This window comes from Mustelus asterias, chromosome 17, assembly GCF_964213995.1.
Source record: "Mustelus asterias chromosome 17, sMusAst1.hap1.1, whole genome shotgun sequence".
Lineage (NCBI taxonomy): Eukaryota > Metazoa > Chordata > Chondrichthyes > Carcharhiniformes > Triakidae > Mustelus > Mustelus asterias.
In genome coordinates, this window is record NC_135817.1 from 49,472,776 (window position 1) to 49,492,990 (window position 20,215).

General features: G+C 40.4%; 1 protein-coding gene across 3 annotated transcripts in view; it reads left to right on the top strand.

Moving 5' to 3' along the window:
* Positions 1-1,056: 1,056 nt before the first annotated feature.
* kdm6a (lysine (K)-specific demethylase 6A) overlaps positions 1,057-20,215 on the top strand; it is a 213,705-nt gene continuing 194,546 nt past the window's right edge. For all 3 annotated transcript variants that reach the window (XM_078232615.1, XM_078232617.1, XM_078232616.1), the window contains exons 1-2: positions 1,057-1,510; positions 1,622-1,685. In XM_078232615.1, coding sequence (XP_078088741.1) covers positions 1,383-1,510; positions 1,622-1,685 — 192 coding nt within the window. In that variant the 5' untranslated portion in view covers positions 1,057-1,382. The remainder of the gene's footprint in view (positions 1,511-1,621; positions 1,686-20,215) is intronic.

Below are 20,215 nucleotides of genomic sequence, written 5' to 3' on the forward strand. Positions count from 1 at the left end.
ATCAGAGCAAACTACCGAATTCGGCTGAAAAACCAAACTCATTCTGAGTGGCACATGACGACGGATATAATATGAGGTGTGTGTGCGTTAAGGACAACTGAAGGCATTGAAGCGGATTATGGGAAGCAGCAACACTCTGAATAATGGCCGGCAAAGCAAAATCCACGGGGCAGCCTCCCACCTCTTGGACAACCTGGGGGGGGGGGGGGGGGAAGTTGGGGTGAGGGAAAAGAGACGAACAAGTACAACTGACTTTATGCATTGACCCTCGCTTGAAATTAAACTTTTGCGGGCTTGAGCAGATCTTACAATCAGCAGGGGACGAGTTAACTTCAAATGCTGCGGGAACATTCCCGGACTGCGGCGCGCCCCGGGTTAGACGGGGTGGGGGTGAAAGTAAGAGGGAAAAAAAATCTCAAATTTCACAAGGCGACTCCCCATTTGTCAGAGCACATTTTGTACGGCGCCATCGCTCACGGTTGACTTAATAAACTATAACATTGATTTACTTTGGAAAGTATGGGGATGTGGCCGCGACGCTTTTGTTGGCACCAAAATTGCGACGTCGCCCCCACCCACAACGGTTTTTAAAAAAAAACTCCACAAAAAAACATTAGCGTGACTAACACTATCTATCCCGACGTGAAAGGGGGGGAACACTAAACATTCCCTTTTCCACCCCCCCTCCTCCCAGCCCGGTTCCTCCTATCATCACACCACGACCACCATTAGCCTCCGGCGCCAAACAAAAATGGAGCAAAACTAAAGTTGTGCGCAGCGAACATTCCTTTTATAGCCCGACGAACCCTCGCCCTGCTGACGTGTGCGGGGCGATCTGGATGATTGGCGTGGCGGCCTAACCAATGCGGAGCCGGCAAAGCCCTGCAGCCCCCCCCCCCTCTGGCCCTGGGCGGGCGAGGCGCTGGGGCGGGCGGGCCAATGGGGTGCCGGCGGCAGCCGGAAAGGGCGGGACAACCGTGTCAGTTGATCCCGCGGCACGAGCTGACGCAAATCAACACAAAGGCACGTGGGGCGGCGGGCTGCTGCCCATTGGCCGCGAGTGAGAGGCTTTGCTGTTTGTGCGCTTACGGCGTGGATTCGGTGTGACACAATTACAACTTTCTGCTTTGAAGTTTTTTTTTCTCTTTTTTTTCTTCCCCCCCACCACCGCCACCTAACATCATTTCAATGCTGTTTTGATTTTTTTCACCCCTCCTCCTCCTCCCCAAAATAAGGACTCCAGCAACGCATGGTAGAAAGGACGCCAGAGCTTGAAGGATGTGAAAGGAAAGCAACCAAAAAAAAAGTCCACGGGAATAATAAAGAATAACAGAAATAAATTGCAAACATTTTTTTTTCTCCATCTCTTGTCTGTAAAACCCATGAAATCCTGTGGAGTATCATTCGGTGATGAGGAAAAGAAAATGGCGGCGGGAAAACCGAGTGAAATTGAGGATGACTTTCCAACTCTGACGCCCCAGGAGAGAGACTCTATTGCAACTCTCGATAGGTTAGAAAAATTCTGCAAGTTTTGTCTTGTGTCTTTTGATTAAGTTTTAGTGTTTGTGCATAAATTAAAACAGATTTTAACGTGTGTCATCTGTCTGTCGCTATCGCACAGCCGACTGTTTGGATTTCTGAAGGTTCATGAAGATGGCGCCAGAACGAAGGCCTTGTTAATAAAGGTAAGAGATCACAGATATTAGTCTTTCATTTAAAAAAATCTTTTTCCATTTTCGTTCTTGCGTCGTAATAACCAACTAATGCATTGACCGCCCTCCCGCTGCAAAGCCAGGTTTTGTGAAAGCCCCCCTCTCTCTCTCTACTTTACATGGAGGTAGGCTCATTGACGGTGTTTCTATTATATATGTACTAACTTGAGAAGCAACGGTGCATATGAGCAGAGACGTTTGCAAATATTGACCGTGTGGTGTGAACGGCGTGTCTTTTCATTTTTGTCGGTGGTTGCATTGCATTTGGTTACACTTTCCGCATGCTCCCCCCTCTCTCTACGCTTTGCCTCCCAAGTCTCCAGGCTCTATAGTGTGGGTTTTGTGTTGTGTATGGGTTGAAGTTTTGCTCCGCGTTAAAAATGGCTGCTTCTCTCCAAGATGGCGGGACAGGGAGGAGAGAGAAAAATAGTGAGTGATTGGTAGGGGAGGACAACAAAAAAAAACTCGGGCCAATTTCAGCAGTAACTAATCTGAAATCTGCATTGTGCAGCGTGAAAGACATTTACTTATTAAAGTGCAGAAATAAGGCACGTTGTCGAGATTGTTTATGCGTTTTAAAGAAAAAAATACACAATGTGATTCACTCAACCTGTAGCACCAAGCAGTTTAATGTAAAACATAATGAAATGGCTGCAATGCCACAGAATGTGTGTGACATTGCATTAAACACACGCATTTTAAGTCGCGAATAAATGTATTGGTTGCAATTGTTCAGATAATGGGACCGTGTTTGTTCCAGGAAAACTTCTGTATAAAATGGATATTTGCAGGAGTCTGGTTATCTGCACCGGAGGATACGCGTTTTTTAAAATGTAATTTGATAGTTTTTATTTACGCTGTGAAGTTTATTAATGTTGAATATTGTCGGAATTTTTGATCTCTCCAGTTTTTAAATTTGTATACTTGAAATGTTTCTTTCTGATTAAAATTGCGCCTGTTTTTGTTTTTTTAATTGGGTGGGAGAGGCAAAAACCTAGTTTACGTAAGTGTTGTAATACTGTGCCCGACATGTTCCTATCGAGCTATAATGGCTTCCCTGGATTCGATTTTAGATAAATTGTTTTTTGTTTGTTTAATTCATGTTTTGCCCTAGCACGTTTTTGTAACGTCTTGAGACATCTCTCATTTCTTAATTTACCTTTCAAATGATAAATGTACATTATCAAGGTTTTTTCACTCACTGGATAATCCTTCAGAATGTCACTACATTTAACTGCAGTATAGTGTAATGTAATTGTTTTAATTAGCTAATATGATTGTCATTGTGAGTCTATAAACTAAAAAAACCCAGTTAACTGTCACTGGCAGTTGTGTGTGAAAATTGGCAGGTTTCTAGACTGGGCACATTAAGGTCTAGTTGAAAGTATTTGATCGTCTTCTGTAATCAAAATGCTTTTTTGATCAAAAAGCATTGAGAGACTCCTTTAATGTGTATCATCACATTGTACCCCTACCTGGCTAGTCTGTTCTAAGGAAATCGCAGATCTTCCAGTGTACTGGATGCAAAACTTGCATCACATTTTCTTTGTATTTGTCCTAGGTTGGAAAATAGTAATTAAGTTTCTGTGTGACTAGTGTGCTTGTCCAGTGATAGAAACAAACAAGGTTCCAAGTTTGATCTTGAATTTGTGCTACACATGCTGTTAATCATAGTTGAGGTGATGGTAGGGGCGCCACAGATATTCATAATGAGGAATGAATAGAACTAGTCCTGCATCTGACAGCTATTCAGCGATTGTTAGAAAGTGTGTTCTTTCGATGTCGGTGAGGATAGAGTGGAATTGTATTGTGATGCTCTCTGTCATTCATTTGGTTGAGAAGTTCCACTCTAAGTCTCACACCAGTCTGCAGGAGTAAGCCTACCATTCAGTATGATTGTGGCTGATCTTGGGCTTCAACTCCATTTTCCTGCCCATTCCCCACATTCCTTGAGAGATCAAAGACCTGTCTACCCCAGCCTTAAATGTTTTCAATCATGGAGCATCTATATCTCTCTGGGGCAGAGAAGTTCAAAGATTCACAACCCTTGAGTGAGGTAATTTCTCCTCATTGAAGTTCTAAATAATCCCTTATCCCGAGGCTGTGCCCCACATTTTAGTTTCCCCACAGAAATAATCTCTTAGCATCTAACCTATCGAGCCCCTTCAAAACCTTGAATGTTTTCAAGTCCAAAGATGTGCGGGTTAGGTTGATTGGCCAGGTTAAAAATTGTCCCTTAGAGTCCTGGGATGCGTAGGTTAGAGGGATTAGTGGGTAAAATATGTTGGGGGAGGGCCTGGGTGGGATTGTGGTCGGTGCAGACTCGATGGGCCGAATGGCCTCCTTCTGCACTGTAGGGTTTCTATGTTTCTATGTTTCAATGAGATTGCCTCTACATTCCAGAAAAAATGGACCCAATTTGCTCAGCCTCTCATAGGACAACTACCTCATCCCCCCCATCCCCGGTCCAATTTAGTGAAGCTTTGCTGTACCGTTTCCAATGCAAGTATATTCTTGGAGGCCAAAGTTGCACACTACTCCAGATGCAGTCTCACCAAAATCCTGCACAATTTTAGCAAGACTTTATTTTTATACTCCAATCCCCTTACAAAAAAGGTCATTGTGCTATTTGGCTTCCTAATTGCATGCTAACTTTCTGCGTTCCTTGTACAAGCACACTCGAGTCTCATTGAATATCAACACTTACAAGTTTAAAAAAAATTCTGATCTTCTATTCTTGCGACTAAAGTGGATAACTTTGCACTTTCTGCATTATTCCTACATTTTAATCCTGACTACATCTCTTTGCAACCACTGACTTCCTACAACTTACTTTTCCACCTAGCTTTGTGTCATTAGCAAACTTTAGAGCATTGCTCTCTGGCTCTTCATCTAAGTCAGATTGTAATTAGTTGAGGCCCTAGCACTGGCCCTTGCTGTACTCTGCTATTCACTACCTGTCAACTTGCAAAAGTCCCATTTATACCCACTGTCTGCTTCCTATTTGTTGACCAATCCTCTACCCTTGTTAATATATTGCCTCCAATTCTATGCACACTTTTATTGCCTATGAATATTTTGTGTTACACCTTATACCTTTCAGAAATTGAAGTATACTACATCTACTAGTTCCCCAATATCTACCTTGCTCGTTACATCCTCAAAAAAACCCAGTAAATTTATTAAACAGGATTTCCCTTTTAGTAAAACCATGCTGACTTATTCGAGTCATGCTTTTCTGCTGTTGCTTCATTCAGAGTTGAAACTCCCTTCCTAATAGCACTGTTAGAGTATCTTCACTGAATGGATTGCAGCAATTCAAGATGATTTGCCATAACTTTCTTGAGGACTATTATAATAGGCAGTAAATGCTGTATTTGCTTGTTGCACCTACATACCATGTATGAATTGGCACAGTGGTTAGAACTGCTGCCTCACAGCACCAGGGACCTGGGCTTGATTCCTGGCTTGGGTCACTGTGCGGAGTCTGTACGTTTTCCCCGTGTTTGCGTGGGTTTCCTCCCGCAGCCCATGCTAAATTCTCTCTCAGTATTTTCACAGTAACTTCATTGCAGTGTTAATGTAAGCCTACTTGCGACACTAATAATAAAAGCATATAATTTTAGACTTGCTTGTGAAGAATGTCATCAAAATGCAATGCCCTTGGAGTCATACTCCCATCCAGGAGTCATAGACAGTTGCCAAGAAGAATAATTTTTCTGATAACATTTTCAGAAAAACAGTTTTACATAACCAACTACATGTAAAATGCATACATTTATTGCAGATAACACAGTACAGTTAATTCACTTTGTTCGGAATCTAGATGGCCCGTGTGAGCTCAATACTTGTATGTTGCACTTATTTCTCTGTTTAATATATACTTAATCTAACATTAATCACTGTCATTAGCAATTTAATAGTTTCAAAAATATGCTACTCTTTGTAGACGAGACAAATCCATTTGTGAATTGTCCAATATTTGAAATGTAACTGAATGTAAAATTCTAATCTTTGTAAGTTACCTATTGTAAATAGCTATGTCATACTCTGTTTATCCATGTTGTGTAGCGCTATTAGTTTTTAAATTATAGCAATATTGCCCAGTTTTGATTTGACTTGTGTAGAAGACACATTATCATTTTTAGTTTCTCATGGAGGTTAAATGGATTACATAAACATCTGGAATTACCACAATACCTGTGTTTTTGTAAATTTAAATTTGTAAAGATTCCAAATACCTTGCAATACTTAATTGATGCTCAATAACATAACTGATGGTTTTAACAATATTCATTATTTACTTCATACCATTATTTTGAATGCTTTTGTTTGCTTAATTTAAGTATTTTCTGAATTCTGATTTGTTCACTGGCATGTTATCTGTGTACCCTTCAGAAATAGCTCCTATTCCATATGTTGCTATGGGATAGCAATAAATCTGTAACAGCATCTTAAGGATAAAATTCAGACACTCTGATAGGGATGAAGGGAAATGTTCGACTAAAACTTTATTTCTAATTGACATTAAATTTTAATTGCAAATTTGCATTTTGATTTTAATTAATCATCAAAATTAAAATTTTGCAAGTGATCTGCTGTGGCTCAGCTGATCACACCCATACCTTTGATTTTGATTTGATTGATTTATTGTCACATATTTAACATAGTGAAAAGAATTGTTTCTTGTGCGCTATACAGACAATGCGTACCGTTCATAGAGAAGGAAACAAAAGAGTGCAGAATGTAATGTTATAGTCATAGCAAGGTGTAGAGAAAGATCAACTTAATGTAAGGCAAGTCCATTCAAAAGTCTGAGCAGCAGCAGGGAAGAAGCTGTTTTTGAGTCGGTTGGTACGTGACCTCAGACTTTTGTATCTTTTTCCTGATGGAAGAAGGTGGAAGAGAGAATGTCCGGGGTGCATGGGGTCCTTAATTACGCTGGCTGCTTTGCAGCAAGTGTAGACGGAGTCAGTGGATGGGAGGCAGGTTTGTGTGATGGATTGGGCTACATTCACGACCCTTTATAGTTCCTTGCGGTTTTGGGCAGAGCAGGAGCCATACCCAGCTGTGATACAACCAGAAGGAATGCTTTCTGTGGTGCATCTGTAAAAGTTGGTGAGAGTCGTAGCTGACATGCCAAATTTCCTTAGTCTTCTGAGAAAGTAGAGGTGTTGGTGGGCTTTCTTAACTATAGTGTCGGCATGGGGGGGGCGAGAAGGTTGCATCTGAAAGTTATGAGTTCAATCCCACGCCAGAGACTTGAGCATGAAAATCGAGGCTGAAACTCTATTGTACTTTGGGGATGGGTCTTTTAGACATTAAGTGAGGACTGTCTGTTCTTTTCAGGTGGATGTGAAAGATTCTGTGGAAATATATTGAAGTGGAGTTTGGTCAATATTTATCCCTGAATTAATATCACAAAAAACAGATTGTCACTTATCACATTGCTGTTTGTGGGGCCTTGATTGGCAATTTAGTGGTTTTGAAAATATGTAGACGAGATAAATCCATTTTTGAATTTTACAATATTTGAAACTTATCTGAATGTAAAATTCTAGTCTTTGTAAGTTACCTGTGTAAATGGTAAATGGCTGCTTCATATTTTGTTTATCCATGTTGAGTAGTGCTGTTAGTTTTAAAACTATAGCAATATACTCAGTTTTGATTTGACTTGTGCAGAAGACACAAATTGACTGATTTTTATGTATTTGTTCACGGGATGTGGGTGTCGTTGGCTAGACCAATTATTGCTCATCTGTAATCTTTGAGAAGGTGGCGGTGAGCTTTCTTGAGCTATTACAATCCATGTGATTTAAGTACACCCACAGTATTTTCAGGAGGGGAATTTCATGATTTGACCCAGCAATAGTGAACGAATAACAATATAGTTCCAAGTCAGGATGGTATGTTGTTTGGAGGGGAATTTGCAGGTGGAGGTGTTCCAATGCATCTGCTGTCCTTGTCCTTGTAGGTGGTAGAGGTCACCAGTTTGTTAAAGGAGCCTCAGGGAGTTGCTGCAGTGTACCTTGAAGATTATGCACATTGTTGGCTCTGTGCCTCGGTGAAGGATGGGGAGCCGATCAAGTGGGCTATTTTATTCTGGATTATGTTGAGCTTCTTGAGTGTCGTTGGAGCATCGAGGCAAGTGGCGAATCTTTGGTCAGACTCTTGACTTTTTCCTTGTAGATGGTGGACAGGCTTGGGGAGTCAGGAGATGAGTTACACGCTGTAGATTTTCTAGTCTCTGACCTGTTCTGAATGCTTAGTCCAGTTCAGTTTCTGGCCAGTGGTAGCCCTGCAGGATGTTGATATTAGGGTTAGTGATGGTAAGGCTATTTAATGTTATGGGAAATGGTTAGATTCTCTGTCTTGTTGGAGATGGTCATTGCCTGGCATTTATGTGACACAAATGTTACTTGCCATTTAAGCAACCAAAGCCTGAATGTTGTCCTGGTCTTACTGTGTATGAACGTGACTGCTTCGCTATCTTAAGAGTCGCGAATGGTAAACATTGTGTGATCATCATCACTTCTGTCCTTATGGTGGAAGGTTGAAAAAAAGATGAAGAAGAAAACATTGTGGAACTTAAAAAAATCAATAAAAGGTGAGTTAGGAGGGAAATTAGGAAATGAATGATAAGCGATAAAAATGAATAAAGTGGGGTGAAGAGAAAGCAATGAATAATAGTCAGGGATTGCCAAACAAAACAGTGAGTGGATATACTGTTGAGATTTCACTCAGGGTTGTGAATGTTTGGAATTCTCTATCCGAGGGGATTTTGGATGCTCCATCGTTGAATATATTTAAGGCCAGGATAAATAGACTTTTGGTCTGTTAAGGGATATGGGAACAGGTGGGGAAAATGGAGTTGAAGCCCAAGATCAACCATGATTGTATTGAATGGCAGAGCAGACTCGATGGGCATACTCCTGTTCCTATTTCTTGTCTTTTGTGTAAAACAAAATGAAACTTATTTCTATTGTCAGGTAGATGCCGGTGTTATAGCTGCACTGCAACAGCTTGCCTATGGGCGTGGCAACTTCTGGAGCACAAGTCTTCAGTACTATTGCTGGAATGTTGTTGGGACCCATTGACTTTGCAGTATCCAGTGACTTCAGCTATTTCTTGATATCATGTGAAGTGAATTGAATTGGCTAAAGACTGGCATCTGAAATGCTAGGAATCTTGGGAGGAGGCTGCAATGGATCATCCACTTGGCACTTCTGACTGACGGTTGCAAACGCTTCAGCTTTGTCTTTTGCCCTGATATGCTGGGTTCCCCCATAATTTGAGAATGGAGATACTTGTGGAGCCTCTTTGTCCTGTTTTAATTGTCCACCACGATTCACAACTGGATCTGCCAGGTCTGCAGAACTTGGATCTGATCCTCTGGCTGGGGCATTGCTTAGCACATGCTGCTTCTGCTGTTTGGCATGCAAGTAGTGCCTTCACAGCTTCAGCAGATTGATAGCTAATATTTAGATTTGCCTAATGCTGCTGCAGGAATGCTCTCTTGTACTCTTTATTGGGTAGGCGATGGCCTCATGGTATTATTGCTGGACGATTAATCCAGATACTCAGCCAATGTGCTGAGGATCCGGATTCGAATCCCGCCACGGCAGATGGTGGAATTTGAATTCAATTTTTAAAAAAATCTGGAATTAGGAATCTACTGATGACCATGAAACCATAGTCGATCGTCAGAAAAACCTATCTGGTTCATTAATGTCCCTTGAGGAAGGATATCTGCCTACATGTGACTTCAGACCCAATGTGATTGACTCTCAACTGCCCTCGGCCAACTAGGTATGGGCAATAAATGCTGGCCAGCCAGCGATGTCCATGTCCCACAAATGGAAAAAAAAACAGGGTTGAGGTACAACTGCAGGGTAATGGTAGAGTAGGGGATATGCAGGGCCAACAGGTTACAGATTGTGGTTGAATACAATTCTGCCCATAGAGCCTCATGGATGCCCAGTTTTGAGTTGCATTATCTGAGTCAAAATCTAACCCAATTTCCCTACCACACAACGCAATGGAGCGTATGTATCATCAATGTGAAGGCTGATCCACAAGGATTTTTGCAGTGGTCACCTCCTACCAGTACTCTCATGGATGCATCTTCCCAAGATAGGCAGATTGGTGAGGATGAGGACAAGTAGGTTTTTCCCCCTCATTTGTTCCCTCACCACTGCCATAGACCCAGTCTAGCAGCCATGTCCTTTAGGTCTTGGTCAGTAGTGGTGTTTATAAGCCTCTCTTGCTGATGGATATTGATGTCTCTCACTTTGCCCTTGTTTGTTTATGGTGTCAATGTTGAGGATGCCCAGGGCAATTCTCTGTGCTTTGCCAGGAGGTTTGCTGTTGTCATTTCCGATGCCTAATTGATGCCATACCATCTGGTTTTTCCAGTGTTTTTGAGACCATTGAATGGCTTGCTAGGCTATTTCGGAGGGTATTCAAGAATCAAGCATATTGCTCTGAGCCTGGACCAGACCAGCTAAGTACAGCAGATTTCCTTCCCTAAAGGGATATTGGTGAACCAGATAGATTTTTGCAACAATCAACAGTTGTTTAATAGTCATCCTTACCGAGACGAGCTATTAATTCCAGATTTATTAGTTGAATTTTAATTCCAGCTGTCATGGTGGGACTTGAACCAGTGTCCCCAGGGCATTTACCTGGGCCTCCAGTTTACTAGTCTAGTAATACCACTACCCATCTACATTGCAGAAGTGACTACCCTTCAAAAATGATTAATTTGCTGTAAAGTGCTTTGGCATGTCTTGAGATTCTGAAAGGCACTATTTAAATGCAAGTATTCGATTACATTTTTTAATATGAGAAACATCTGGTCTTGTTTTGTTAAAGTTCTTAATTCATGTTACTGGATAAATCAAATTTTCAAGCCGAATTCAACTTTTAAGAGGAGTAATTTGTACATTTTTAAAATGTCAGCATTTATTGTCCATCTCGGATTGCTTTTGAGAAGGTGATGGCGACCTGTTGTCTTGAATACAACTGCATTGTATGCTCGGGCAATTAAGGGTCAACCACATTGCTGTGGGTCTGCAGTCACATGTTGAGTAGACCAAATGAGGACGGCAGATTTTTCAAGTTTTAGATTTAACCAATTCTGTGCCTAGTCGTATATTAACATTTCAAAAGCACAGAGATTAGATTTGTTCACTGGCTTTATGGCTCTGTATCCTCTGATACAAACAAGTTCATTTAGTTTGGAAGCAATTTGGAGAAAACTGTACCTGCAATTGTCTTTCTTATGACTAATTGTGGTGCCAGGAAGATTCTGTATTCAAAATAAATTCAATATTTTGAAGGTATAAAATTTTTCTATGGTAGCACTTTTCAGTGATTAATAAAACGATAAATATAAATATGGCATAGAGATGTCTGGTCCATTTTGGAAATTATACTTTTTGGTGTTTAATAGACTTGTGGATGATAAATGTTTGCTGTATATTTGTTCAGCTTTTCGGAATTACATGTGCTTTGTGTTGTCCTTTTTTAATCTAGGGAGCTAAAATGATGACTATAAATGAAGACTAATGTCGAGTGATGATTTTTTTATTGAAATAACTAATTTCTGAGACTTCATTCATAGAGGAAAATTAACCTCATTTGACGATTGTGGTTTGTCAGTCCCGGTGTGAACCAATTCTATTGATTTTAAATCTGGCAGATTATAGTGCAATAGAAATTCTTGTTTTGAAATTCTAGGCGATTGTGAAAGTTAGGAATTGCTTCAATTTCATTGATGTATGATGCACAAAATTTCATTAAGCAAATGCACATGTTTGTTTTGAAAGAGGGGAGGAGAATTTATGTTGTTTAAGTTCTGAAGCTATTTCCGTAGCAGCTGGATCTATAAAATTCCAAGCATTGACTATGTTGCTGGAGGAGGTTTGTGTGGCATAAAGATGGATAAAGTTGCTTTACTGACTTGTGCAGAGCAACAAGCTGCTTGTCTATATTTTAGCCACTTCTGTTTCATGTGACAACATGTAAATTGGAATCTGACCTATTGAAAGTTGTCAGGTTTAGTGCATGTTGCCTTAAACAGTAGAAATGTGACTTTATTTCACCCTTTATTTCAGAAGTAACCTTAGCAAACTCCTAAATAACCTATTAAAAATTGCTGTTTATAGCTGCAATATTTCCAATGGCTTGAAAAATGCCCATATGAACTTGTAGTGGTTGGTAAGTAATATGTCAGCCACTATATTTTTGAGAATAAAGGTATGTTGCCCTTTTATTGTTTATTAAGTATAAAATAGTGCTTAAATAAAATTCACATTTTTTTTTAAACTTTGAAATGCTCCTATTTTTTGTTTTGAATATTTTTATATTAATGTCAGCAATAGAGTACAAGACAAATTTAGCAATGGGTTTATCTATTAAATTAAGATTTTTCTGGTTAAAGGTTGAACAGAAAAAATGGGAATCACATCCCATTTTTAAATTTTTCCTTTGCATCACTTGCTTTGAATTAGTCCTCTGTTGATAGAAGATTAAATCTAGCGGAGGATTGTGAACAACTGAACTCATGTAGGCAGTGATTGGAAATGATATGACAACCTTTACCATCAGATTTTTTCAGCTTTATTTAAATTGAGATATATGGGCAATACTATCTGTGTAGATAAGATGTTTAGAATTGGAATGGAGTGGGTGGCATGAAGAGAGTGGTGGGAGGGAAGGGGTGGCATGGCATGGGAGGTGTGAGAGCATGATGGCATGGGAAGGATGGAATGAACGTAGGAACATAGAATTTAGGAGCAGGAGTATGCCAGCTGGGCTAATTGAGTTTACTCTGCCATTCGATAAGATCACGGTACATCTGATTGTGGTTTCGACTCAACCTTCTTGCCTGCCATCCATAATCCTTGACTCCTATTTCCTTCAAAAATCAATCCAGTTTCACCTTGAATTTATTCAAATAACCCAGCCTCCAATGCTTTCTGGGAGAGAGAATTCCATAGGATAAAAACCTTCCTGCTCATCTCTGCCATTAAAAGAGAAACTTATTTTTAAATTGTATCCCCTAGTTCTAGCCTCCCACACAAAAGGAAACATCCTCTGTCTCCACCCTATCAAGTCCCCTCAAAATTTTGTATGTTTCAATAATACCAATGCTTATTCTTCTAAACTCCATTGGGCATAGCCTTAACCTGTTCAGCTTTTCTTAAGATTAGCCCTTAATTCCAGGGCTTGAATGGCAAGGGGTGGATGAGATGATGGAATTAGTTAAATATACTAATCCAACTGCAAATGTTTTGAGGGTCTCTACTAGTCTTTCATGTTTCTCTCTTCGTAACAGAGGCGTGCACAATCATTTCTGCCCTGGTGTTGGCAAGATGAGTCAGACACTGCTGGTGCTTTTTCCTTTGCAGCGTAGTACACTCACGATGTGCTTCACCCAACTGAGAATATTTGTAGCTCTATTACATGACATTGAACTCACTGACATGTAGAAGTTGTGGCTGATTCATGTTTCTTTCCATGTACTAACTGGCTGTTGCATTTATTCTTCACAAATGGAGAACTATATGATTGTATTATAATTGATGATGATTTCAGCCAACATAGCACTGTGGCAACAGGGTAGCACAGTGGTTAGCACTGCTGCCTCACAGCACCAGGCACCCGGGTTCAATTCCAGCCTTGGGTAACTGACAGTGTGGAGTTTGCACGTTTTCCTCGTGTCAGAGTGGTTTTCCTCCTGGTGCTCCGGTTTCCTCTTGCACTCCAAAGATGTGCAGGTTAGGTTGATTGGCCATGGTAAATTATCCCTTAGTGTCAGGGATTAATGGGGTAAATATGTGAGGTTACAGCGATAGGGCTGCAGAGGGATTGTTGTCGGTGCAGGCTCGATGGGCCGAATAGCTTCCTTTTGCACTGTAGGGATTCTGTTCTATGATAATTCATGGGTATAACTCTGCAACTCAGTGGTACTGTAATGCACTTTATTAATTGACTGCAAATTATTTTGATTTACAGTTGAAGTTGTTCAATTAGGTCTTTATTTTGGACACCAGGTGCAAGCTTGATTTCTAAATGTCAGTTTAACATGATGTAAAGTTTGACAGCGGTGAAAAGGACATGGTGTTTGGCTGGAATAGGGTCTAGACTGACTCTGGTTTTCTTGAAAACTTATTTAAAATTTAATTGAAAGTAAAAGAAATGTGTAGTTTGCACGTTTTCCCTGTGTCTGTGAGAGTTTCCCCTAGGTGCTCCCGTTTCCTCCCACAGTCCAAAGATGTGGAGGTTAGGTCAATTGGCCATGCTAAATTGTCCCAAGATGTGCAAGTTAGATTGATTAGCCATGGGAAATGTGTGGGATTATGGGGATAGGGCAGGGGAGAGTGTCTGGGTAAGATACTCTGCCACAGAGTTGGTGCAGACTTTATAGGCCGACTGGCCTCTTCTGCACTGTATGGATTCAGATTCTATGATATTCTATGATTCTATGAAAATGCCTGGTAAATCAACTTGGCCTAAAAGCATTTTTTGAACCTTTCAAGGAATGTTTTTCTTTTAGTATTCTATTACAGTTTTAACTCAAAGCAGCAATGTCCTGTGAATCCTGTCCCGATTCCAGTGCCCAGGACTGGCTGTCACTATTACAGTAAAAGGAATTTTGCAGGGATATCTGTGCATATTTTTGAAATCTAGTAATGGCTTACTGTGTGGATTCCAAACTGAGGTGGTATACAGGAATAAGATTGCATGTTTTTTAGGGATAGCGGAGTATCTTCAGCCCTATGGGCATCAGAATTAGCTGTAAATAATTGCAAATAATTTGAAAATAATAGTAACCTGTAGACCTAGTTTTCAGGAGTTGCAGAAAGTATTTGGTATCAGGACTAATTTAATTCTGGTTATTTTTCTGTACTTCCTGGTGTCTTAATTCAGTGTTTTTGCCTCCTATAACTTTTTCAAATATTGATCTTGCTGATGCTTTTCCTCACATGTTCTTTAGAATGTTTTTGATTAAACAATTCTTTCATATATACATTGTGACCATCTCTACCGTTGCAAACTAGAATTAGTTAAGTATTTTGAGGGTGCATAAAATCAAAAAAATGCTATATAAATGAGGTTCTTCTCGTTTTTACAACTGGATCTTTTTTCTTTTTAGAAATTTTCTTCTATTTTCATTTAATTCCCCTACTTGTATGGCTGTAGTTATTTCACAATTTATGTTTTTTTAATGTGTAAGTTGAGAGAATCTGGAATGCTGAACTGATGAAGTTGGTGGGAACTGATTTAATTTAAAAATAAACTTTAATGTTTTTGGAGTTGGGTAATTATTACTTAGTTTTTCTAACTCAAACAGGTCACTCAATCCAACAGATTTATGTCACTATTTATTCTTCGCACTTCGCACCTTATCTCATTTAATATTATCAACATGTTCCTTCAATTCCTTTCTTGTGCACATGGCTTCTCCATAAACGCATTTGTGCTGTTTGCCTCAGCACAAATGAATGTGGCAGTCCCACATTCTCACTGCTCTCTAAAGAAAATTCTCTTAACTTTTATTGGATTTAAGTCAGGTGGTCTTTTATCAATTGATCAAGAAATTTCTTTAAATTATGAATTGTAACTTTTTTAGTCTTAAGGTTAGAGTTTTGGAAATAGATTTAGGAAAATTTTCTCCTCCAGTAAGTACATTGTAATCTCTAGTGTGGAATGCCTGGGGCCTAGTCATCTCTGAATTTCAATGTAAATGTTAGAATGCCTAACCACAAGTGTGTGAACTGGATATAAGTATGTATCTGAGGCATAAGACAGTGACAAGACACTAGAAAGCAGCTTTGTTTCCAAAGTTCTTTATAACATTAGAAAACACATTTACCAGCGAGTACTGATTATGTGTATGTGCTGGAAAATGGGCAGTAGGGATGTGGAGATGAACAGGGGCTGAGTATCATCCTCAAAAACCTTGAAACATACTTATTTGACTGCGCCAATATGTTAAAGGCACACTTGACAAAGGCCATTAAATTGAAGCCTGGAAAATCTCTAAGTACCGTCAATACCATTAAGAACCTTTAGGGCCATAATGTTAATTCAGTTGAAGCGCTACAAGTAGCGAGTTCAAACAACATCCGGACAACTGGTGTTTCCAAATTTCAGACCTTTGGATTTGACAGGTTGCAGTGTGTTTGTGTTTAGTAATAGACAATATTTATTTATAAAGGTATGTTGGTAATAGTGACTTATTGTACTGGTTTATCTATATTACATATGCCAGTAGTCTTAGAATGCCTTAAAAGGATATTTAATAATAAAAGCTGTAAAAGAAAAGTGAGAGGCAGGTGTCAGATAACACCAATGCAAAGGCTGGGTGAGTCATTCCAGCCTCATGCCCTGCAGTATGGAAAGCTCTTCTAAAAGCTCTTTTCGCTCTGCTTTATACTTCATATGCTTTACTGGCTTCTCTTTAATTTTGGTCTTTGCCATTTAAGTGTCCCCCTTTACTCTTAAGTCTTGATTTGCTTTTACTTCTGAGGAGAGGGTGGATCAAATTAGTTTTTTTTCTAGAAGGATTATTTGTTAAAAGGCAGGGAGGCCCTTTCAAATGGAGCTCAAGGAGTGAACTACGTTATGAAGTTGAAAATCAAATGTTTCTTATGACAGGTATCTTTGTTTATTTTGATGATTTGACTTGTGGGTTAAGAGTTGATTCTGGAGCATTTATTTATGTTCCTAAAATATACTTGATCTTTTTGTGCAGGTGAATTTGGTTGTTAGTTGTATATTGCCATGATGTAAACAGAAATGGAGAGTTAGGTGATTGTATGGTGAGGGAGGGGAGTGTTTGATGAATCCTAGGTTGTGCATATGGTCTTCATGCTGAAGCTCAGGTGGGTTGGGTCGTGGAATACAGTAGCTTTGATGTTGTCCACTGGCATGCAAATATATTCTTGAAATTGAGAAGATTGATGAAACTGTTAGTTATGGGGAAAGGTGAAAGAGAAGAAGGAACAGATGCAAAGGATTTGTTTGTGGGCAAGGCAATAATTTTATTTGTGTTTGTGTAAACTTCATTTTTAGCAGTATATAGTGATTTGGGTGAAGAACGGTGTGATGCTGTTGTAGGCGGTGAAAATTGGGTAGCATGGGACAGGCTTGGTCATAAATCAGAAATGATTATAGAAATGTTTGGCCCTGGTTCTGGAATTGAATAGAGGTTTCTGATTGGTTGAAGAGATGGCCGTCCTGGTCCTGAGCTCTGGTTGTAGTGAAAATGCAAAGATAAAAGCAAAATACTGCGGATGCTAGAATCTGAAACAAAAACAGAAAATGCTGGAAAATCTCAGCAGGTCTGACAGATGTTCTGACAAAGGGTCATCCGGACTCGAAACATTGGCTCTACTCTCTCCCCACACATGCTGTCAGATCTGCTGAGATTTTCCAGCATTTTCTGTTTTTGTTGTAGTGAAAATGCATCTTAGTTGTCTAGTTCTGCTTCCTGTCCAGGCAGTGCACTCTGTGCTCCATTTGCTTTTGGTCCCAAATCTTGCTGATTTATGTAATTGTCATAGCTCCCTAGTTGTGGTCCACAAGGTTATCTTTTCTCGGGATGAAGAGAAAGAACATCTTTTAAGATTAGCAGCAAAGCCAATGTTTGGCTCTGTTGCAAACATGACTTACATCAGACATGTTCAGCTTACTGGATGCGACCTGTGATTCACCTCTATGCAATCCCCAGGGCCAGTTTTCAAAATGCCAGTCAGACATGCAAGTTTAAATTGAAGATTCTGCATGGAGCTGCTCCTCCAATCACAGGCCACTTCTCCTGCATTTCAGCAGCAAATATGGGAGAGAGGCAACCTTGGAGGTGCAGTGAATACCAGTGGCAATAAGCTCTGGGCCGGAGGACGTTGCCTGGGGAATGGTGGTGCCGAGGATCATGGCCTGGGGACTGGGAGTGAGCACGACACAAATATTCGCTTTATTACTCACTTTGTTTTGCTTTGCAAGTTGTTTATTTTCATTTTAAAAAATTCATGTTTAATGTTGTGCGAAACTTCTGAAATTTGCATATTGGTCTGCAGAGGGACATTGACAAGTTGGCCAAATGGGCAGATAGCTGGCAGATGAATTTCAGTGCTCTGAAATGTGAGGTCATGCATCTTGGTAGAAGAAACATGGGGAGACAATGCAGGCTCAATGCTACAACTTTCAGGGGAATACAGGAGCAGAGGGACTTCACGGTTCAAGTACATGATTCTCTGAAGGTGGCCAGGCAAGCTGAAACAGTTGTTAAGAAGGCTTATAGAACATAACATAGAACAGTACAGCACAATACAGGCCCTTCGGCCCACGATGTTGTGCTGAACCTTTTCCGAAACCAAGATCAAGCTATCCCACTCCCTATCATTCTAGTGTGCTCCATGTACCTATCCAATAACCGCTTGAAAGTTCCTAAAGTGTCCGACTCCACTATCACAGCAGGCAGTCCATTCCACACCCCAACCACTCTGAGTAAAGAACCTACCTCGGACATCCTTCCTATATCTCCCACCATGAACCTTATAGTTATGCCCCCTAGTAACAGCTACATCCACCCGAGGAAATAGTCTCAATCCCTCATCATCTTATAAACCTCTATTAAGTCGCCTCTCAACCTCCACCGCTCTAAAGAGAAAAGCCCTAGCTCCCTCAACCTTTCCTCATAAGACCTACCCTCCAAACCAGGCAGCATCCTGGTAAATTTCCGTTGCACTCTTTCCAGTGCTTCCACATCCTTCTTATAGTGAGGTGACCAGAACTGCGCACACTATTCCAAATGTGGTCTCACCAAGGTCCTGTACAGTTGCAGCATAACCCCACAGCTCTTAAACTCAAACCCCCTGTTAATAAACGCTAACACACTATAGGCCCTGTTGTACATCTAAAACAGGCTTGTCTGACTTTTATGCATGGGAGTAGGGGTCACATTTCAAAACACACTCAGGGACTATAGAATCATAGAGTTTTACAGCAAAAGAGGCCATTTGCCCATTGTGTCTGCACCAGCTCCCAAAAGAGCTACCCAGCTTATAGGATCTTTGGGTTTATAAATAGAGGCATATATTATAAAAGCAAGGGAGTGATGTCAGACCTCTACAAATCATTGATCAGACTACATTTGGAGTATTGTGTTCAGTTCTGGGCACCTTATTTAAGGAAGGATGTTAACGCCCTAGAAATGCAAAAGAGATTTACTAGAATGATACCAGGAATGAGGAATTTTAGATACAAGGAAAGATTAGAGAAACTGGGCTCTTCTTGGATCAGAGATGATTAAGAGGTGACTTATTGAAAATTATGAACAATTTTGGCAGGGTAAAGAAGGGTATTCTGTTTCTAGTTGGTATGTCAGTGACTAAGGGTCACAATTTCAAGATGGTCAGCAAGAGAGCTAGGAATGAGATGAGGAGAAACATCTTTACTTGGAGAGTTGTTGGGAGTTGGAATGTGCTGCCTGGGAGAGTGGTGGAGGTATATTCCATAGGGTGTTTCAAAAGGGAGCTGGATACATATTTGAAATTGATGAATTTAGAGAGCTATGGAGATTGGGCTGGAGAATGGGACTAGCTGGGCAGGTCTTTTGGGAGCTGGTGCAGACACAATGGGCAAATGGCCTCTTTTGCTGTAAAACTCTATGATTCTATAGTCCCCGAGTGAGTTTTGAAATGTGACCCCTACTCCCATGCATAAAAGTCGGACAAGCCTGTTTTAGATGTACAACAGGGCCTGGATTTCCCTGCTCATAGCTTTTGTGCTACCTTTTACTTTTCTGGCCTTTTTTGCTGCAGGTTTTGTCAGGCCTCTCTTTTCATAGGATTCAATTCTAGAGGCTTTCCCCACTATCTGCTTTCCTCTCTGACTGGGTGCCTGAAAGTTCCCGTCCGACTGTTTCATTTGGCCACATGCTCTTGTTTTGTTGCAAGTGGTTTTAATACCTGGAGCTCCCTCCTTGTAACCTCCATTCTCTTGTGTGCCAATAATTCAAACAGAGAGGTTGGCTCGTTCCATCCAGAAGTGTGAATGTGGGTGAGTAGTGTTGGGAGAGAATTTTAAGAAATCAAATGTACACGAGGCATTAAACAACATTTTTTTTGTTATTGAATCAAAACCATGAAAGATATATCTAAACCATGAAAAACATACTAAATATTGTTAAACTTTGTAAACTAATTGTGGCATGAGAGGTGAGCAGCCTGGTGGGTCACATGGCGTAAGTTACTCCTGATGGTTGCTGACCTGTAATCATGATGTGGAGATGCCGGCGTTGGAATGGGGTAAGCACAGTAATAAGTCTCACAACACCAGGTTAAAGTCCAATAGGTTTATTTCCTTTTTATTTCCAACCTGTTGGACTTTAGCCTGGTGTTGTGAGACTTCTTACTGACCTGTAATCAGTCAGAGCTGAGCCAATTCAGGATTGATGGCGTTAGGAAAAGCCTCGGTGGGGGATTGGCAAT